Source organism: Thalia democratica, chromosome 7, assembly GCF_965202585.1.
Source record: "Thalia democratica chromosome 7, ktThaDemo2.hap1.1, whole genome shotgun sequence".
In the NCBI taxonomy this organism is placed as follows: Eukaryota; Metazoa; Chordata; class Thaliacea; order Salpida; family Salpidae; genus Thalia; species Thalia democratica.
The window spans coordinates 38,049,201-38,071,211 of NC_139171.1; the positions used below are offsets into that span (position 1 = coordinate 38,049,201).

A 22,011-nucleotide genomic window follows, 5' to 3' on the forward strand; every position below is an offset into this window, starting at 1 on the left:
TCTAAAAGTAAAATAAATTTTAAAAAGATAAAAAATGTATATGTAGATCTTAGTAATATCTACAAGCCACTTTTGTCTTTTTTAAAATATCCAAAAAAAATTTCAAGATATTTTAAAATTACTAAAAATAACTATATTTTTTACTTTAATAAAGCCATATCTCAAAAAATATTTAATTTTTTGCAAAAAGAAAAAAGTGGCCTGTATATATTAATATGATTTACATATGCATTCTTTATTTTAAATAAATATACATTATTTTTTTATTTTTAGCCGTTTAAAATTTTTATTAAGAATTTGAATTGTCGGAATTTGAATTGTCCGAATTTGAATAGTCGTGCACCCCATATTTCTAAGTTGGGTACCGCAGTTTGCCAATCATGATTTAGATTTATGATAAAAAAAATTTCAAAAAAATACTACTTTTGGTATGATAAAGCTGTAAGGTTTTGTACTTTAATCTATAAAACTACTCTAAAGAATTAAGTAAAACAAGAATCATTTATATTAGCTTTCATAAAATATTTTCTTCAAGAGTAGGTTTTTTTTACTAAATTATCAGTTAATCATTTACACCTTTTTACATCTAATACATACAAAAAGTTCGCTCTTTAAAGCAAAAATTATCTAAAAGTACTAAAAACTAGCTTAAATGTACTCAAAACTGTCAGACAATTAAAAAAAAGACAATAAAAATAGTAAAAACAACAATTAAGTTCATATGGTTTTTGTTTTATTACGGTTCTTAGTTACAATAATTTTATAAATAAACATTTAGCTGACTATAATACCTTTAAAATTTTATTTCAATTTTTTAACTAGTTAAGTAGAAACATTTGTAAATTCTACAACTTATTTTATAATTTTAATTTATAAAACTGTTAATTACGTTCGCTTTTAAGTAAGAATGAAAACACTATTGTATATTTTTGAGTATAAATGATAAACTAAAGCAGGTAAATTAAAATCCTTACAAAGACAAACAGAAAATAAGCAATATTTTTCAGGTTATTTCAAGCTTTAAAGAAATATGTTATCAGATTACCCAGTAACGAGTTTATTCGTACACTATATTGAAAATAACTATTTTCAAACAGCTTTAAAAACTTTATTTTAAATATTGCTAATAATATTTTTGTTATTATGATAGGAAATAATACAGTCATTTAACTTCATTTAAATCTAAATTTAACAAGTATATGCTAAAAGATATTATACAGAATTAAAACAAGGACTACAAAACTTATTTAAAAAACTAAAGTCATGTGTAAACATACAAAATCATTGATGCTGCTATTTAACTATTTATAAGTATTTTTCTAACTATTATTCTATACAGAACTTAAAAAACTGCATATTTTACATATGGCACTTTTGATGAAAAACTGAATAATATTTGTTTAATGATTTATCATAATCTAAAAAACTAATGTAAAATTAGTTTTTAACACTGTAAAAAAATTTTAAGTAAAGTACAAATACGTCGAAATTGTGTAAAAAATTACAAGAGTAAGGATTTAGTTGGTGGGACGGATCATTGGTTCAATGCCTTGTTGTTTGTAGTAGCCGGTCACTTGTCCTGGCAACTCTGCTAAAACTGCTCTTGCCAGCTCCTATATATATTTGAACATTTTTACAACACGTAATTGAATTATTTTCATTCGGCAATTAAACAACACGTAATTCAATCAATATTCATTTAGTAGTTTTTTCTTGCAACAAGAGTTTTAATAACTTTTAACTATGAGAGATAATTAAATAAGGCGTTAAATCCTAAACATCCAGACAAGCAAAGCTCGTCAAAAAATCAAAACTAACTGCTTTTACAAGCCAGTGCTTTATGCTAGCAACCGTTTTTCGCTAGATGTATAAAATATGAACAACACATGGAGTCTTTGTGATAAAAATTCCTTTATATGATGTTTCAACCAAATATATAAAAAACAAGATAAAAAGCTAGGAAAAAAATTAAGTAGCGATATTATTTTAAACTTTACCTTGGCACCTTGTCTATGACCACGTTTAAAGTCATTAAAAGGAACAAACTGAACGATATCTCGTCTGCATTTATCTCCGGTTATTGGTGATTTCAAAACTCCGTCATCGCCATCAAGCTCCTCCATAGAACTACATTATTTAAACATAATTTTAAAAGTGCTACGTATTAGCAGATATTTTATCTAGAACTTTTTGATAAAACCCTACTGAAAAATATGGGTAGCTGTCTAATTTGCACGAGCGTACAAAATTGCACGAGGATACCTTTGTATGAAGGGTCACTTTTGCACAAGCAGACAATTTTGCACGGAGACTTTTTTGCACGGGTTAATTTATTTATTTTATATTTTTTAATTTTTGTAATAATTTCATTTTTTTTTTAATAATTTTTTTTTACTATCACTGTTACCCCTAACCCTTACCCTCGGTCGGTAAGTTATTATTTTTTGTTTAGTTTATTCCTTTTTTTATTTATTTTTTTACTATCACTGTTACCCCCTAACCCTTACCCTCGGTCAGTAACTTTTTTTATTTTTTTATCTTTTGTTTTTTTGTTTTTTTTTTAGTTTTTTTTTCTGTATTTTTTACTCTCGTGCAAAAATGTAACTCGTGCAAAATTGACCGTTGGTGCAAAATCGTCTTCGTGCAATTTTGTGCCCTCGTGCAAATTTGGCTTCGTGCAATTTTGTGCACTAGTGCAATTTTTTTCTCGTGCAATTTAATCACGTTCCTGAAAAATATATGTATTACAACTCTTAATTTTTTCTTTATCGAAATATGTGGTGTAAGTTCCAAACCTACACATAAATACACATAAGTTTTTTTTTTTCTCTTAATCATTAACTCCAGAATATCTAGTGTAAGTTTCAAAACTCCCCTCAAATATGTATATTAGCTTTTTTTTAAGGGCTTTCAGTGGGCGATCTACCGGATCCATAACATAAGGATCCAGCCGGATCTGAATAATATTTTTAAACAAGATCCGGGATTCCATATCCGAATAATAATTTTAATTTAGAATTCGGCGGGATCCAAAAAGGTACTTTCCGGTCGGATTAAGATAGTTGCATTTTCAATTGTAATAAACCGCTTTCGTACATTACGATATTTCTTTAAAAACTAATCGTTAAACGTTTTGCATCCCAATCTTTATTTTTCCTACTTTCACAAACACCAACTTTACGCAAACAACGAACCCGAAGTTGGCGTCACCCACGCCGACGATGATGATGGACATGGGGAGCAGTGACGCGCTGCAGATGGCGTGCTTGGTCTCGTCCATGTCGGTGATCACCCCGTCCGTCAGTATCAGCAACACGTAGTAGCTCTGTGATGTTTGATTGCAATGTTGAAACATGGGCAGAATGTTTTTGTTTAAATTCATTTTTTTATCTTTATTTTTTTAATTACTACAATTCATTATAAAAAAGAGTTTGTGAAAAACTGATTTTATCGAAAATATCAGCAGTAAGTAGTAGTTCTGATTAGATTTGTAGGAAAATATTTAGTTTCAAAATTAAAACATGTGCGGAATATTTTTGTTTTAGATTCTTACACAAGTGTTTTTTTATTTAAGGTTTAGAAAAGGTTGATTAAAAACTATATTTTAACCATTAACTAATAAGTTTTGTTCACCCAGTAAGTAGCTGTAATTAACTTAAGTGCATGCTATTTGTTAATGAAACAAGTAAAGAAAATACTTTTATTTCTGTTTTAATGACTAATATTACAAATACAAAATTATTACAACATTCATTAAATAATCACTTGTAAACAACTCACTTGATAATCAATTAAGGTCATAAGGTGGTCAACCTTGTTTTTTACAATTTAATCTTATTATGTAGAGTTTTATCTTAGCTATCAGAAATTTTTAACCGCTTAAAACAAAAAGTAACTTTCGGAGATATAAACGATCAACAGGTTCCTTATAGAAGGAGGAAAAAACGCGAATTAAGACCATTTCACTAAAAACATTTCTTCTCCTTTGTTTTTTAACCTATCTCCTATTTTTTTACAGTAAATCTTTTACTAATATTTTTTTTTTTCAATTTATAAAACTCAGGAAATTTTTAAATTAAAACTAAAATATTAATTACAAAAACATCTGTTTTTTTTTAATTTTATCTAAAAATTTTATTTTTTAATATTTTTTTTATTTCAACTTTTAAAGTCTTTTAAACTATGTAAGTAATGTTTCTTGAGTATTCGAGGTCTCTAGCTCAAAAAAAAAAGGAGAAGATAATATTTTAGTGAATATTTAAATTTTCAAGGAAATTAACCATAACAAACTTGCGGTCTATACTTTTGTATCGAAAGCATTTTTACAAAAATTAGAATATCTCAAAAGTTAAATACACTTTTTTATTTCTATAAAACTGGCTTGTAGTATATCCTTAAAGCTTTCATATTTAATCTAAAATTAATTTTTTATAAAAAAATGTTGGACGCCCTCCCCTTATGACTTTAACTTAAAAACTGAAATTAAAAACAACTTTTAATTTATTTTACATAAATTCTTTTTTAATGAACTAAAACACGATTTTGTAACTTTCATTGGCTTATTAACTTTGTGCATTTAAATCAACTAAAATAATCATTTTTATTCATATTTACATACACAAACCTAAAAATAAAAAAGTTAAAAGCTGTGTTTTTATATAAATAAAAACATTAATTCACTATCTAATTCTTAATAAAATTGTTACCTTAGTTAAATATCCTTAACTTCTAACGACAAAGTTTTAACTTTGTTTTTTTTTAGTTAAGATGATAAAAACACTTTTATTGTCTTTTCAACATCAAAAAATAAATTTCTAGGACTAAATATAACACATATTTATGCTTTAAAAGTTAATTATTAGCCTAAATTTTGTGAAAAATCAGATTTAAAGCTTAAGAAAACGCTTGTTTGTTTTTATTTCCTATAATGACTAGTTTGACAACTCTAATAAGCTTAACACTTTTGTTATTTCTTGTTACAAAGAAGTAATGCAGCTTACTAAACTTGAATTTTATGAGAAATCAATAGAAAAGGTTTTGTATGTTTTAAAAGTTATTTAATTTACTGGCTTGTTGGCGTAATGTGTATTGACATGATACTCTTTTGTTTAAAAATTTGCACCAGACGCGAGTTAGTATATAAACGAGAAAACAAAAAACTAAAACATAAGATTGTTTGCATTATAGTTTTAAGGGGAACGGGTCTAAATTGCGCGAAGACAAAATTGCACGAGGTTACTAAATTGCACATGGGGACTAAATTGCACAAGAACAAAATTGCACGAGTGTACAAAATTGCACGAAGATACTTTTGCACGAAGACTAGTTTGCACGCAGGCACAAAATTGCACGATGGGACAAAATTGCACGAAGACTAATTTGCACGGAAGCTCTATTTTGCACGAGTTACAATTTTGCACGGAAGGTCAATTTTGCACGATAGACAGTTTTGCACGGAGGGTAAATTTTGCACAAAAAAGTACTAACTTAAAATAACTAAATAATAAATATATTAAAACCTTTATATTTTATAAAAAAAATAAAATAAGCAGCTTTTAGTGTAGTATATTTTAAGTTATTTAGGTTTATATTAATTTTATTTATTTTTTTAACTTACTTAGCTTTTTTTAAATTGAAACTAAATCATTGTGTTTAAAAACTTATAAAAAATTAAATAAATTTTCAATAAAAATAAAATAGGGTTTTATTTTAATAAAAATATCCCTTATTAAAGAATAAAAGTGTATTGATGTAAACTTAAATTAAATTAAAATTATACTAAACTTCAATATGAAATAAAACAAGATTAAAAATACTAATAAATAATTATTATTTACATGGGTAAGTGTTAAAATTGCACGAGCGTACAAAAATGCACGAGGGGACAAAATTGCACGAAGATACTTTTGCACAGAAAAAAACGAGCATGCAAAACAGTGTATAAATTAAATAAATTTAGAAAGGAGAAAATCCGTCTGATGAAATTTTTATTGTGCATTGTACAGAAAGTTCTGTTATGGCTGTGTACTTCCATAAATTATACTTAAAATTTTTTTTTTTTATAAAACTTTTAAACATAATTTATATATCATTATTTCCTATTTGTCTAAACTTTATTTTAGTTGCATTACTATTTGCACGCGTTTTACTCTAATTACATCTTAAGTTTTTCCTGCTCTGTTTTTTCTCTTTATCTAACCCAGACTTGCGCAAAAGCACTGGCAGAAGCAATTTTCTTCTTACTTTGTTAGAAGAAAAAGGAGATACAAGCTTTTGATTAAAATAAAACAAACAAAATAATACAACATCTAGAATTACTTAATTTCTATTTTTAACAAAAAAATATTATTAGTATAAACAAAACTCTTTTTGGTAATTATATTTTAATAACGGTTAGAATCTAATTTTATAACCTAATTTTATTTTTAATTTAATAATTTTTTTTTTTTTTGATTTTTGTTTATTATTTAATTCGTTCATTTTGAATTTTTTAATTGTTAGCATTTCTTTTAAACTTTTTTAATTGTTTATTTCATTTATTTTAACTTTTTTTAATAATTTTATTAACTTTTGTTTTGGACTTTTATTTAATGTATTTATTATTTAGTTTATTATTTTTTATGAATCTTATTTATTTTTTGATTTTTTCAAAGTTTATTTATTATTTAGTTATTTGATTTTCTAAATTCTGACTTTTTTTATTATTTACTTTAATCTATTTAACAATTAATATTTATTTTTGTTTTAAAAATAATTTTTTTTTAACTTAAAAATATTATTTTTTTTATTCTTCTACTTACTATTATTATTTTTTTATTAATTGATTTGTTTTTTTCACTTAATATTTATTTACTTTTTTTTTTAATTGTTTTTTTAACTTTTACTTTAAATTTTTTACTTATTTTTTTTTTTTTAATATTAAATAGTTTTTTTTTGCATTTTTATATTATCTAGTTATTAATTTTTTTAATTCTGATTTTTTAAAAATATATTATACACATTTTTTCGTCCAAAAAAGTTTTTTCGTGCAATTTTGTCCCCTCGTGCAAAAATGTCTACGCGCAATTTTGACCCGTCCCTGGGTAGGAAACAAAACTCGTGCAAAATTGACCCTCCGTGCTAAATTGTCACTCGTTCAAAAATGACCCTTCGTGCATAAGTGTCTGCGTGCATCATTGTCTGCTCGAGCAAAATTGTACCCTCGTGCAAAAGTGTCTTCGTGCAAAAGTGAACCTTCGTGCAATTTTGTCTACGTGCAATTTCATCTTCGTGCAATTTTGTGCTCTCGTGCAAATTAGTCTTCGTGCAAAAGTATCTTCGTGCAATTTTGTGTTTTCGTGCAATTTTGTCCCCTCGTGCAATTTTGTACGCTCGCGCAATTTAGACAGCTACCCAGTTTTAAGATTTGCAAATCAATTTTAATATCTAAATCAATGGCACCTTCGATTAAGATTATTAATACTAAACAAACCAAGTTAATAAGTTTGAAGTGGTGAACATATATTATAATTAATAACAAAAACTAATAACAACAAAATGTAATTAATTTTTTCTTTAGTGTATGACTTAATTAAAATACTACTAAAATTGTAAAAGAAAATAAATAATATTTCATTCATGCTAAAATTTTTACAAACCAACCATAATTTACAAGCATGTACACAAGTAATTATAAACAATTAAACTTAGTAAAAATCATACAACTAATGAACTGTTTCAAACTTAAATTTAAAAACAATTATGGCAAATTTGGAATTAATTATTTACCCAAAATAAGTGTTTTACGACCATGTACAGAAACAATCATAAATACTGAAACTAAGGAAATTTCATAGATTTAATGAACTGTGTCAAGTTAACAATTATGGCTAATTTGTTTTTAATTATTCACCAAAAGTAAAAACAAAATGTTATCTAAGCATTTTACATTTTAGAAAAACATGCAAACATAAATTATACTTTAACCTTTTACCAGCGAAACTCACATCGGCTTTCTGAAATATATACATATATTTAAAAAAAAAATTCTAAAACTTTCAATTTCAGAAAACTTCAAACTTAAGCAAATAAATTTCAGCTAGAAAAGCAAATAATAGCTTAGAAAGAAGAATAGTTTTTGTAAACACATGTTGATAGTAAATACGTATTTTTAAATGTTACATACTAGGTTGATAATAAAATTATGCTTAATTTTTTAATTAATTCTAGATACTAACAAAAGAGGGTTGCCAAAGGATTTTTTGATTTTTTTTTTCCAGGTTTTATGAATGTCTTCCGGGTTTTATAAAGTACAAGTTTTGTCCACTTTAAGCATAAAACTAAATTTAAAGTAAAAAACTGTGTTAAATAGCATCAAAATATTGAAAAGATACTGTAATTTTCCTCAAAATGTATTTTATAAGAAATAAAATAACATATAGTAAAAAAAAATCATGGTAGATTTTTCGTATCTAACCAAAAATTAATTATTTTTCATGTTAAAATTGTTTAAAATTATAGCTTATTCTAGTTTTTTTTCCAGGTTTTCAAGTTTTTTGGCAACCCTGTAAAAGTAAACTTTTTAAACTACAACGCAAATTGCTGCACATAATAATGTTTTGCTATAATTTTTATAAAATACTAACTAAGGTTTAAATAGAAAAACTCTAAAACTTTAATAACTTTAAAACTGATTATAAACAAAAGCTATTATGTGACAAGTCAACACATAAAGTAAAAGTTGTTTTTGTAGATGTAGCAAAACAAAAAATTAAAGAACTACTTTTACCTCTATTTCTAAAATTACAAGTTATTAACTTTATGTGTTAAAGCAAACACTATTTAAAAATTTGCTATTTATACATTATTGTAGTAAATACTAGGATTGTAATTAATAGACAGATTTCATAAAATTTGTACTACACATATTAAAAATTACCAAATTAACAGACATAAACATTCAAAAATTCAAGCTAATCGTTTGTTATTAATAAAGATCCTGGCGAAGCAGGAAAATTTAAGAAAAAGACACAAACGTTTAACTTTCAGAAAACTAACAGAATTAAAACATCGCAGAAATTTTTTAAACAACGCACTTGCGTCTCTAACTACAAACTAACAATATAAAAACATGTAACAGAAAACTAACAGTAGCAGAGTTGTGTTGCTGCCTCGCAAACGCTGCAACGTGGTTTATGATGGGAGACATGCAGGTTGGCGCTGCGAGTTTCACGTGGTGGACCGAATGGGTGTATGCTGCTGCTATACCCTGGATACCTGGATTAAAAATATTGAATTGTGAATGATGGTAAGCGTGCTTTGAAAGTTTAGCCGGACAACGCTTATAAAAAAAGCAATGTCACAAGCAGATTATATTTTTAAAACCATGACTAACAAAGTTAGTCAGCTTTATGAGTGCTTATTAGGTATATTGAGTACCAAACACTCATACATGAAATTCTGAAAAAGAAAATGTATGAAACTTTACACAATTAAAATTTAGTTAGAAGACAATGAAAAATAAAAAAATTATTAGAAATAACAAAATCATAGCAAATACTAAAAATTAAGAGTGTTTTTAATAATTTGAATTCGAGAAATGTCAGTTTAATTAGAAATATAAATTAGTTTAAAATTATTTTTTTTAATATACAAAAGCTTTTGTTATAGGCTAAGGTAAAATCACATCAGTAACTATGTACAAAACAATAAGAAAATTATGAGAAATATTTTAATTCATACATTACTGTTAAAATGAGTTTTTGTGCTAAAACTTTAAAAAAAATTAGTTTTTGTCTGTGACAAATTTGTGTCAAAATTTGCTTCTTTCGCTACAGAAAAATATCACTTTACATTTTTGCTATTTTGGCTATCTAAGTTAAACAAGGTAAATGAATTTAGTAAACTATTTTTGTTTAGTTTAGCAACCTATCTTATTGCTGACTAATAAGCTTCATCTTTATAAAAATATTTGCTTATTTCGGTTTATCATGTTATTATTGCAAATTATAGAATGGAAATAAATCTTTCTAAGCCAAGAACATTTTCTTTTGAAGTTCTATCTTTAAAAATTTACACACATGCTTATATTATAAAAAGTTTTTTTGGTATTTAAACGAGAGGTTTTGATTGTACAGTTGAATTGCAGTCTGCGGGCCAAATAGCTTTTAAATTCTTTGTAGCTACAAATTTACTCATGCTGTAGAAACAATTTCGAGCATTTTAATAATACAAGTTAACAAACATGTATTTGTTTTACTTTTAAGTATACTGCTGACTATTTTATGTTTATTTGATTACACATTGGTCTTACACATATATATAGGTCTTATTTCTATAAATTAAAAGGTTCTTTTTCTTTTAATGTGACCTGCAAATAATCTGCAAAGTTTGCCCCTACTCCTGCTTTACCTTCTGTACTTTTACCACACGTCAGCTTTAGTCTAGCTCAATACTTCCCAAATTAATTGACAAATTTCTGATTTTTTAGATTGAAAAAATAAAATCCGCTTTCTTGGTTTTATGTATTTAGCTAAATATTTAAAATGGAAAAATATCTTTTACATTTATTGTATTATAAACTTTATTAGCATTCTCGTATTTAATTTCATAATTTTAACACATCAGCAATATTTTAAACACTTTATAAATTTTTTAAAACTATTAAAAAGGACCAAAAAAAGATTTTTGATAGAATACAACAAACATACCTATTCTTGTTTTATTTATCAAAATTCTTTTGAGCATTAGAAAAAGTTTTTATACAAAATAGTTTTAATGTTTGGCATGGATAGCAAGAACTAGTTGCTATCCCGTTAGCAAAAAAAATCGTAAGTAGTAAGAAAATTAACTACATACTATGAACATATTAAACAAACAAAAAGTTTAACATAACTTTATGTTTAATCTATGCTAAAGAGATTAAAATAATAAAACAATTTCTCCAAGCATTTTGAATTTCAGTTAGCTATCATAATTTTATAACAGAAAACCTGTCTTTAAGTACCACGAAATATTGGTTTTAGTATATTTTTTCTTTAATTTAATCCTTACTTACATTTAGAATTTACTAATAAAAGTATTATAATGTTTTATAACTTTTATTTTATTCAAAATCACTTTAACATAAGTGAATATAACTTTGCTCAGTTTAAAAATTTTTGAAGAGTTTGAGATAAACGATTTAGTGATTTCAAAATTATTTGCAAAACTATAGTTTCGTCACTTACTAATTTACTTAAAAATTAACACGCCTAATTAGTTTTTTTAATTATCGTAACTGACGAGCACTGGTAGTGTTACTACTACGAAACTACAGTTTTGCAAACAAACTTAAAATCACTGAATCGTTTGATTTTTACTTCAGAAAATTTACTTTAATTTTCTTTTTTTTTATATGATCTCATAAATTAGTAGCTTATTTTTTGATAACTCATATAAAAAATAAAAATTTCTTATTAACTTTAAATCTCCCCTCTTGTGCCAATTTACTATTTATTGCACACTGAGGTGGTAAAACCGTCTAAAAGGGGCTATGCTGCCTAGTAAATTGATTTATGTAAATAAGTTATAATTTGAAAGCCCTTGGTATACCTCAGGGTTTGGCAGCCTTTTATAAGTGGCGAGTCGATTTTGCTCAAAAAAATTGCTTGCGAGCGGCTTTGTATTGAAAAATTCCAACTCAATAATTACTGAGTTATTAAAATAATAATAATAGTAATAAATATAAATATTGCATTTTAAATAAAATAAGCAATTTAGAAGAAATAACTGGTAACTATCAAACATAGAACTTAACTGCAAGTTTTTTCAATGAAAACTTATATTTATTATTTTAAAAAGTGTGTTTTTAGCTCATAGTACCTTGCGGGTCTCATATTTGCAGTTTGCCGACCCTTAGTATAGCTAAAACTACAAAAAAATTCAACACTAATCATGTTTAATTAGCAATAGTTTTGTGTTTTATAAATAGTAAAAATAAAGTATTTCTATTTCTTACTTGTTGTAGTTTTTGTACTTTTCATACTTAGAATCATCAGGGACGCATGAATTTTCTGATTTGCAACATTTTTAACAATTATCTTAAAAAAAACAGTTAATACTAGACATGAACTAAAAGTGATTTATTGTTTAAAGAAAAACAATTTACAAACCAGGACAGAAACAAGATTTGTAAAGCTACTTAACCAGTGCTTAAACTCAATGTGGCAATATTATAATTGTTATAAATTGTTTAGAAAAAATATTATTTTAATAAATTTAATTTAGTTTTATTTTTGTCTAAGTTTTATAATGATTATAAATTTCGGTCTATATATTTACTTTTAATTTTCATTTGAATCATTACTTAAGTTAGACTAAATTTATATTTCAACCTACCAGCAAACTATTCTAATCTTATTAATACTAACATCAATGATTTTATCCAGTGCCAAAAACCATTTGTAAGACTTTTTACATAAATCAACTAATAATTGATACACTAACAGCTAAAACATTTCAAGTTGTAAATTAAGAAAAGTATATTCATAACAGTAATAAAATTGAACAACTGTGTAAATTATGCGAAACATTTCTAAGTTTTTACGTTTTTTTTAATAATTGCAATCTAACGCAATCATGACTTTATATAATACTAAATTAATAATAGTTTTACTTTATATCATAGTAGCTAACATAAAGGCTTCATAAAAAACTAATGTTGCAACCAAAATGCGGAAGTGAAAGATTAAAAAACTTAGCATGTAGTCTAACCTTATAAAATAAACTTAATTAATTACGTAAATAACAGCTTACTGAGAAAATTAATGCGCGCTTGTACTGATGTTACTTGCATATTACTATCCATTTTGATTTTTTTAGCACCTTTTGCGCTTATTTTATAAAAATCTAGTGTGCATAAATTTAGTTTAGTGCTTTTCTAATTTAGTTGTAAACTTCAAAACATTAACAAAGTCAAGTACATGATAAATTTGTTTATGTACAACTAATGTTCTAATTCTGCTAAACTTTTACTGATTAGTTGATTTTTATATAGTGCTAAAAACAATACTGAAAGTAGCTTTAATACATCATTTTTTTAGTGTTTTCACTAATCTTTTATACGGCAATTTATGTAAAAATTAGCTATTCTTAAGTACATTAACAAAACTTAATAATCAATGTTTTAATTTTTAATTGATTTTAAAATTATATATATGATGGACAATGCTAAAGTGTGGGTCGCTACAAAATTACCTGACTTTTTAGTCATTAATATCATGATAACCAAGTGCGTAATTAATACCTACTGATGACCTTGATTCAGGGTTGCCATAAGTTTTTGAAAAAAAAAATTCAGGTTTTCTGAATTTCTTTCCAGGTTTTTAAAAGTAAAAGCTTTTTTTCTCAATTTAAAGTATAAAACCTAAAACTAAACTAAAAAATTGTCTTAATTATTATAAAAATATTAAAAAGATGTAATGTAATGCTTTTAATACAAACTCCAGGTTTTTCAAGGATTCCGTGTTTTATGGCAACCCTGTTAACTAGATAAACCACACGTAAGATCATGTTGCTCACAAACATTTTTATAATACAAACTAACATTAAAAAACACTTTTATAAGACGTTAACTTTTTTAAACCCAACTACAACTCACCAGCGCAGTACGGGTTGGCGTGGTTGAAGTTGAGCGCGAACTCGTGAGAAACACTCCCGTCCGGCAACTGGCCTCCGAAACCGAATGCTGGAAACATCTTGTCGCTTTTCGTAAAAAAAATTGTTACAAATGTTTGAAAATATCATAAGATTAAGTATAAACTAATAATATCTATTTTGGAAAGTATTGTAAAAATAATTGTAAGATACTTACTTAAAATACTGTTCGACTCTTAAAGTTTTTATGGAATAGTATAGCAAAATCAATAATTAACTTTAAAAGGATTTTCAATAAACTTTTTTTAAATAATGAATTACATACTTATTTAAAACTCACAAACTCTAGCTTTGAAAAAAAAATATTGAATAGATAACATTAAGAAACATCTAGTTTTACTTTTTTTCAGAAATACCCAATAACATTTTAGTAAAAGTTAGTAAAATATTTCGCACTACTTCAAGCGAAGCGAAAAACAAGCGAAAGTATTTCACAGTAACACTATTGAAAAAACACGTCAAATAATTAACATTTGAAAAACTAACTAGTCGTAATCTTGCACAATGTTTCCGATGGCGTACAAGCTCTGTTGGTACTGATTAAGCTGACCCGGTTCGCTATGCAAGTAATGCAGCGATCTCGGCTCCAGTGGGTTTCCATTGGATATTGTGAAATCTATACCGACCTGAAACATTACTTTGTAGATAAAATTATGCATACAAAATATTTTTTTAAGATGCTTCTAAGTAGCTCAGGTTTTTATTGCCTGAGTCCAACATCGCACAATAAACATTATAATAATTTAATTTAAAAAACTTTTGAACATAAAAACACTTAAGTTGATGGTTTAAAATTTGTGCTTAATATTTTTTTTGTATTTTTTTGTTTATGTTTAGCATTTTTGTCTTTTTCCCAAATAAAATAAACTTAACTATCATAAAAACTATGAAACTTAATATAAAAGTGTTGAATTTAAAGATTATAAAAATATAAAAAAACTTTTGTACTTATTGCTCATTAGTTTTACAAGTACTACCACCAACTGTGAAGTTTAGTTGCAACCCTCCAAAGAGAAAATCCAGAAAACTATAATTCATCACCAACTGTGTAATGTATTTTTTTTTATTTAAGCAAATTCTATTAATCAAAAATATTAATTAATCAAATTGTTATGATATCGTAATTTGCTTTAAATTAAACAATAGAAAGTTCTCAATTTATGTAGCTATAAGGAGACGAATTAGATTTTATTTTTGCATATTGTTAAAAAAAAAAGCAATGTTTAACAACCGGAGATCTCTTATATTTTAGTATAAGAGTGAAACATTGTATTGTTTTTAACAATCTGCAAAAATAAAATATAGTTTAATAATTATGCACGATAAAAAATAACATTTTTTTTATGAAAGTTTATAAACTAAAAGATACTTTACAACGATTGGCTGTTAAAACTTCTTAAATTTGTATTTAGAACTAATTTTATCAACAATGTTAATTGTATATGAGATTTATATATATGTTGTCTAAATTTTAAAAAAATCGGAAATTTTAATCTATTTTTATACTCAAATTAATTAAAATCATTAATAAAAAAGTAAAAATAAAAAAAATAAATTAAACAAATATGTTAGTATAAACAAAACACTATTTTTTTCTAAAGTATGAATGATTAGTAAAAAAACCGACTTTATACTGATCAAGAACCAATATACCAGAATGTTTGTAATTCTTCTTTTTTGCTTTCTTCTTTGGGCTTATTAACGGAAAACCATCCTGTTTTTAATAGAAATCAGGCTTAGTAAATCACCCAAACAAAGTGAGTAAACAAACTTTTTAAGCTTGTGTTCAAATTTATACCAAAAAATAATAAAGATAAAGATTTTAAATAAAAAGAGCTTTAAATAAGCTAATTTGTAGGTTAAGAAAATATTGACAGGACTTGAAACTTTGTAAAACTTAAATAATCAAAATGTGTAGGTGTTTTACCTTTGGTGCAGCTTCCAACTGTTTCATTGTTACGTAACATTCACCAATTAGATCATGACTGCCGTCTGAATCAGCATCATAGCAAACTAACTGTTTGAAAATCAGCTATTTGTAACTTACTTTTATACTTGATCAAAAAGTTTTGTTACAATTTTTTTTTTTTTAAGTCTTACGAATTTTAAGTTTTTTAAGATAGTTTAATAATATACAAAGTACAGTAAAACTTAAACACGCAAAAAATAAATATAAAGTTTTTTTTTTCTTATACTTTTAAACCTTTGATACAAAACTTATGTTGTAACTAACACTTTTAATTCTAAGAAAGACTAATTCTAAAAGTTAAACAAAAGTTTTAGCTTATAATTGAACAATTAACAAACTTTAAACTTCTTAAAAGATTTCAAAAGCACAATCAATATTTAATATACATTCAGTATATCTTAAATACATATGTAAGGTTATAATATATATACACATATGAATTAAATGTTATTTTTTATATATAAATTTCTTAAACAATAAGCCATATAAAAGTAGTAAAATTAGTTTATGTATTTAATAAAACTTGTATTAGTTTATTTATCTAAAGATTACGCTTTGTTTCTACTTAAACTTAGTTAACTTATATTTTTTTAGTCTAGATATAAGTAAAAATACTTAGTTTTATTTTACTCTTTTTTTATTATATAACTTGATCTTATTTCAATAAAACAGGTAATAATTAAATTAAGTAAATTAGGTAGTATTTTTAAATAACAATCGTAAAACTATGATTAAAAACTAAAAATTTAATTACTTTAACTTCTTTTTCGCCTTCTTTGCTAGCTAGCAAGTAGTGAGGTATATAAAACTTCTTCCAAATTGGGTTTAAATCATTTTTTATCACCTCAGTTCTGTTTTAAAAAAATTAATTGATTATCACTAAGATCAATTTTCAAAGAACTTATTACAATTAACTAATCTTTTTTATTAACTATATTACAAAAAACAACTTCCCTGTAAACTTCAGTCTAGTTTTACTTTGAAAACGAATTTTAAAGTCAGTTGATAAATTTAACTTACAATTAAACTTAGATAGTTAAACCGTTTTTTTTTATATAAAAAACAAAAAATAAAATGTTTTTTTAGCTCACAACCACTAATTTATATAATTCTTAACAGTGGTAAAAGACAAAAAGTAGATTTAAACTTGTTTTCCTTTAATAAAACAGTTATTGCAAAAAATGAAGTTTAAACCAAAATGATGACTAATGACTTGTGATTTTAAAACATATAACAGACCGACTCTTAAATGTATCATTTGTTGAGTTTGTTCAAACTATTGTTAAGTACTCCTTTAAGAATGCGTTTTATCTAAACTGCTTTGTTTAAAATATTTACTTCAGCCTTGTCGATAAGTTTTTGTAAACACACTTTTTTATTATAATTATGGATTCTAAACTTAATATTTCAAACAAAATTAAACCTGTAACACAAACTCCAGTTGTCATTATGAAGTCTCCAAAACTCCAAAAATGGATCTGACTTTCCAAATAAGTCCTGTAAAAGGTATAAACACAGAGGTTATTTAGCTGAAAAACAGACGATTTAAGGTGTTTTGAACAAAACTTTGTATTATCTAATAACAGAGCCTTTTAAATTTCTACTTATATAATCAATTAAAATGTAAGAAAGTCTAGAATTAAGTAATAAATTTTCTAAAGGATTCAAAAATAAAACCAAAAAGTCAAACTTGTTTGATAAAAATATTTTGTTTTGAAAAGTGATAAATCAAGTAGTTTTTCTTCGAGTTAGTTATTTATTTTGTTTACCAATTTATAGTCTAAAATACTAAACATTACATGAATTACAGATTGGTCATTTTAAAATATGCAAAGTAGCTTCCTTGCTCGTATGGAATCTCTTTTAAGAAATTTCAAATAGAATTTATTTTTAATAATAACGTTCAAGCATTTTCATACAAAAAATTTAAATAAAAAAAATTTACTTTAAAACAAAACATGTATCAAAGTTTTAAAGGAATAAAATTTAAACTCTTTGTTTGTTTTTAAAGCCAATAACAGCAAACATTTTAAAGCAACAATTGTATAAAATTGTGGTAATCTAAGATTTCAAAAATTGACTTATACTCGAAAACATAGTGCAACCTTTTCATACAAAGTTATTTATATTTTTATAAAATTATTTCGTACATGTTTTAGCTATTTTAGTTTTCTCATAATGTTAATTAGTTTTTTGTTCTGAGCATTTTCAATTAAAACTAAGCTTATATTATAAATTAAGTTTTTTTTTTAATACAAACTAAATGTTTTTAAATAACTTATTATTTTATAGCTTACGATATCCAATTGAACTTAAAAGTTCTTCAAAATTAATTCAACACTTTTTTTTGAAAAATTTGAATTTGTTGAATGTTGTTTTATTTGAGTATTATCAAAAAAAAACTGTAAATATATTATGTAAAATTAATAAACTGGTTATAAAGCTTACTTTTTTGTCTACTCCAATGGCTTTAAATGAAAAGGCAGAGCTCCTTTTATCAGTAACTTCATCTGCATTTATCTGTTTTTATTAAAACTTACTAAATCTCTAAAAAACAGTTTAAAATAAAATTAAAATTTGATATGCCTTTACTCAAAAACAAATTATTTAGTTAAAGATGGCTGTTACCGTAACATTTTTCTAATAGTTTCTTTTTGTAAATCACATAACTTACAAACAAAATCTTGTTTTAACTATTTATAACTATGCATAAACAAGCGAAATTCTTTTTATCATGTTACAGTAATATATTTAAATAAAAAAAATTCAATTCTAAACAATATTATAATATAACCAAATAATCAGAAAAAAAATTTCAAATGTTCTTATCAATGTTTTTTCAACTCACTGTAATTTGACCATCTGATTTTACTTTTTTCTTTTTCATTAAAGGAACTGACTTCTTTTTCGAAGAAACAATCTACTTTTTATGATTTTTAGTTTTTTAGTTAGTAACAAAAATTTATTTAAAAACTTAACATTATGGTAAAAACATATGTTACTAAATAACTTAAGTTAAAACATGTTTTAAATTCTGAATAATGATTTAAAAAAGTTAATAAATTTTAAACAATTAAAACCTGATTTTTTTGATTTTCAGTAAAAATTTAAAATAATTAAAGCTGCTTAGAAAAAACAATAACAAACATGGTTTTATTTAATTATAAAAGCAAATACATAATTAAACTTTAACTTTATTATAAATTTATCTTTTGATAAAGGAAAAAATCAAAGTTAGTTTTATAACAGTATTTGAAACGAAAATAAACATTTAAAAGTGTAACAATTTTATAAACATAAAAGAAAAAATATATTCAAAGAATGTTTTATGGCTTTGTATAGTAAAAGTTCCTTTGGTTAAAATTTAACTAAACTTTAATAATAAAACTGGGGTATACTGAAAAAAAATTTAAACTTTTTTGTTTTTGTTTCTATTTGTCTAAACAAATAAGTATATAAACATATTCCACAACCTTTGTTTTGTCTTTTATTGCTACAACTTTTTTTGATACTTACCTTAAAAGATAACTTGATAAAGACCAAAACTCCTTTTTTTAAATTGTTAAACTCACTAACTTCAGATACATAATTCACTTATTTTATACAACTTACATAATTCAGTTAAACTATGCTTAGTTTTTGAATTTTCTTATACAAAATAATATAAAACTTTTTGAAACATTTTTGTAACTTTGATGTCATTTTGACCTTAAGTAGACCAAAAAAATTGATTAAAAAAAAGAAAATTATTGATTTTAAAAAGTAGTTAAAATAGATCATGTTGTTTTTATATTTTCATGAACAATTTAGTTTCAGGAGACCTTATTTGTTATGCAGCCACAAATTCAATTTAAACTGATATTAATAATACTTATCAATATAAGGAAGTAGCTTATGAAAAAATATTTTAAACATAAGAAATAAATTTGTAAAGCAACCATCAAAAGTTAAAATATTTACGAATCCTTTGAAATAAAATGGGGACACACTATTTTTATAAGTAGTCCTGGACAAGAGGTTAAAAGGTATCCAAAAGGTGTGCGACTTGATAACCAAAAGGTTTTTTGTGCACCAGGTCCTTAGACCAAATAATTTTAGCGCTTTTTTGTTGTTCAATAACCTACTAAAATATTTTTTTTTTTTTTAATGTAGTGACAACCATAAACCAATAAAATAGTATACCATTATTATTAATAAAACTCAATCTGAAAAAAGTTTTATTTAACTTGTTTTAAACTTACAGATTGAATTAATCAAACTATGCTACATAAGCAAACAAAAAATTAATCATAGCAAACAAAATCAAAATTGACCTGCCCAAGCGTTAGATAAGCTTTTCCTAAAAAATCGTCATCTTTTAAGGTAGAGCTTGAGTTGTCTACATCATAAATACAAATTTTTAAGTCTTGCACTTGTTCAAAGTAGTAGTTCAATGGAATTCGTTTACTAAATATAGGATTCAAAGATTCCTTTATTTGCTCAGTTCGTCCTACCTAAAATTTAAAGTGATGATTGTTTAAGTATTACAAAAGTATAGTTACTAAAAAACAATACAAAAAAGAAGAGTATTTCAAAATAATTATATGTCAATATTTTTTTTTTAACTTTTGTTCTGATATAAATATTTTTGTGATAGGTTTGTTTTAGCCATATTTTTGAGTCCTTGAGTTGTGTTTATTTGATAGTTATGTACAATGTTTTTTAATTAGGTATCAAGTTTATTTTTTAAGTATTAACTCAATAAAATTAAAAGAACCATTTATTTTAAAAGAATTTATTTATTGAAAGATTTAACAATTTAAACTGTGAATAAAACTAAAATTAAATGCTTAAGATTAAGGGCATAGGGGAGTCCAACATTAACTTTACAAAAATTAACATTGGCTCTTATTTGAAAGCTTAGATTGTAAATAATCTATAAGACACTTTTTATAGGACAAAAAAATCGATCAACTTTTAAAATATAACCTGTGTTGTAAAAAAAAATCAATACTATTGGGTCAAAAGTTTTTAAGGCTGATTTTCACAGCATTTTGAAAAACTCATTAAAATCCAATCATCTCCTTCATTTTTGAAGCAATTTACTTTAAACTTTAAGGATATGTACTTTTTAATATTACAAACAACTTTAAGGAAGCGGAAAATTGAAAATATTTTTTTTCTATTTTCATAACCAAAATTTATAGAAAAAAAATTGTTTATATTTCACAAAAAAAAATTAGAAAATAGTTAAATATCTGTTTCCTACCAGTTGTTTATAATTTATTAAAGAATACTATTAGAAAGTTTAAAAACAATTTCTCAAAAACTGAAGGAGGAGAAATATCTTTGGTGAAAAAATCTAATTTTGCCTTTTTAGTTTGTACCTCCCATAAGGAGCCTATTGTACCCTCTACCTTTAATCACTTATGTCTCAATAGTTATTTTGAATTTTAACAAGCAGTAAAAGTAACAAGTAGCTTATGTGAAAACAAGACTAAATTTCAAAAAAGTGCTTTACCACCCATTTGCCCTTAATTTTTAAGACTTAGTAAAACATTACTTTTCTATAAACTGAATTCTAAAAAAGTTATACATATTACATGTAGTAACCTAACAATTAAAAAAATTAATTATAAACTTCAGATCTATACAAGTTAATTTTTATCAAAATTACTAGTTTACAATAGTTTAACTAGCACTAAAACTTTTTTTTGTTTTTAGTCAAGACTGTGTTTATATTGTTTGGTTTTAATTAATTCAATTAATTAAAAACACATAAAAAGTTTCTTTTAAGTGTATAGCAGATAGTTGTATATTTTCAATTTACTTAAACTAACTGCTTTTATTAAAAATATATGTCCGAGTAAAATTAAAAACTAAAAGAATAAAATAATAATATAATAAAAGATGTTTTTTTTCAAATTACCTCAACATATTTTCCAGCAGAGTTCTTTTGCTTAATAACACAAATTGGATCAGATTTTGAAGTGAGATCTTTGTTTGCAAGATTTGTACATGATATTGAAAGCTCAATTTTAGAGCAAAACTCCTGCTTACCTCCTAGCAGATCCATTACTTAATTGAGTTTTTTTTTACTGTAATATATGTTTTCTGTAAAAAAACTTAGTTTAATTATAAATAATTTGCAAACAGTGAGAATGTTTATTAACGTATTTTTTGTTACAAAACATCATTCCAGAGATTTTAAACATAAAAAAAGCTATTTATAACATTACAAATATTGTATATCTAGTTCAGCATCATTAAATTCAAGATCAATATTCTATTTCGGAAAACTGTTAGTCTTTCAACTTTTTAAAGTTTTTTCAAAGCTTTTACACCAACCACTAGAAAGTACCGCAAGCTTCTGTATAAATAAGTAAAAC

The 22,011-nt window shown here is 24.7% G+C and overlaps 1 protein-coding gene across 2 annotated transcripts; it reads right to left on the bottom strand.

Moving 5' to 3' along the window:
- Positions 1-756: 756 nt before the first annotated feature.
- LOC145840788 (copine-2-like) lies at positions 757-21,732 on the bottom strand. Of its 2 annotated transcripts, none has more exons than XM_082948120.1 (15): positions 21,552-21,732; positions 19,957-20,136; positions 18,492-18,563; positions 18,092-18,163; positions 17,067-17,140; positions 16,398-16,494; positions 15,602-15,691; positions 15,302-15,388; positions 14,659-14,718; positions 14,161-14,300; positions 13,619-13,722; positions 9,128-9,255; positions 3,195-3,325; positions 1,998-2,127; positions 757-1,613 (listed from the first exon to the last, which is right to left on the bottom strand). In XM_082948120.1, the coding sequence occupies exons 1-15, from the start codon at positions 21,696-21,698 to the stop codon at positions 1,518-1,520; spliced, it is 1,608 nt and encodes a 535-aa protein (XP_082804246.1). In that variant the 5' UTR covers positions 21,699-21,732; the 3' UTR covers positions 757-1,517. The 2 variants fall into 2 exon arrangements, 1 of the variants encoding a protein (XP_082804246.1); XR_014370118.1 differs by lacking the exon at positions 757-1,613 and adding an exon at positions 7,966-7,994 and having other exon boundaries at positions 2,001-2,127.
- Between the last annotated feature and the right edge of the window lie 279 nt (positions 21,733-22,011).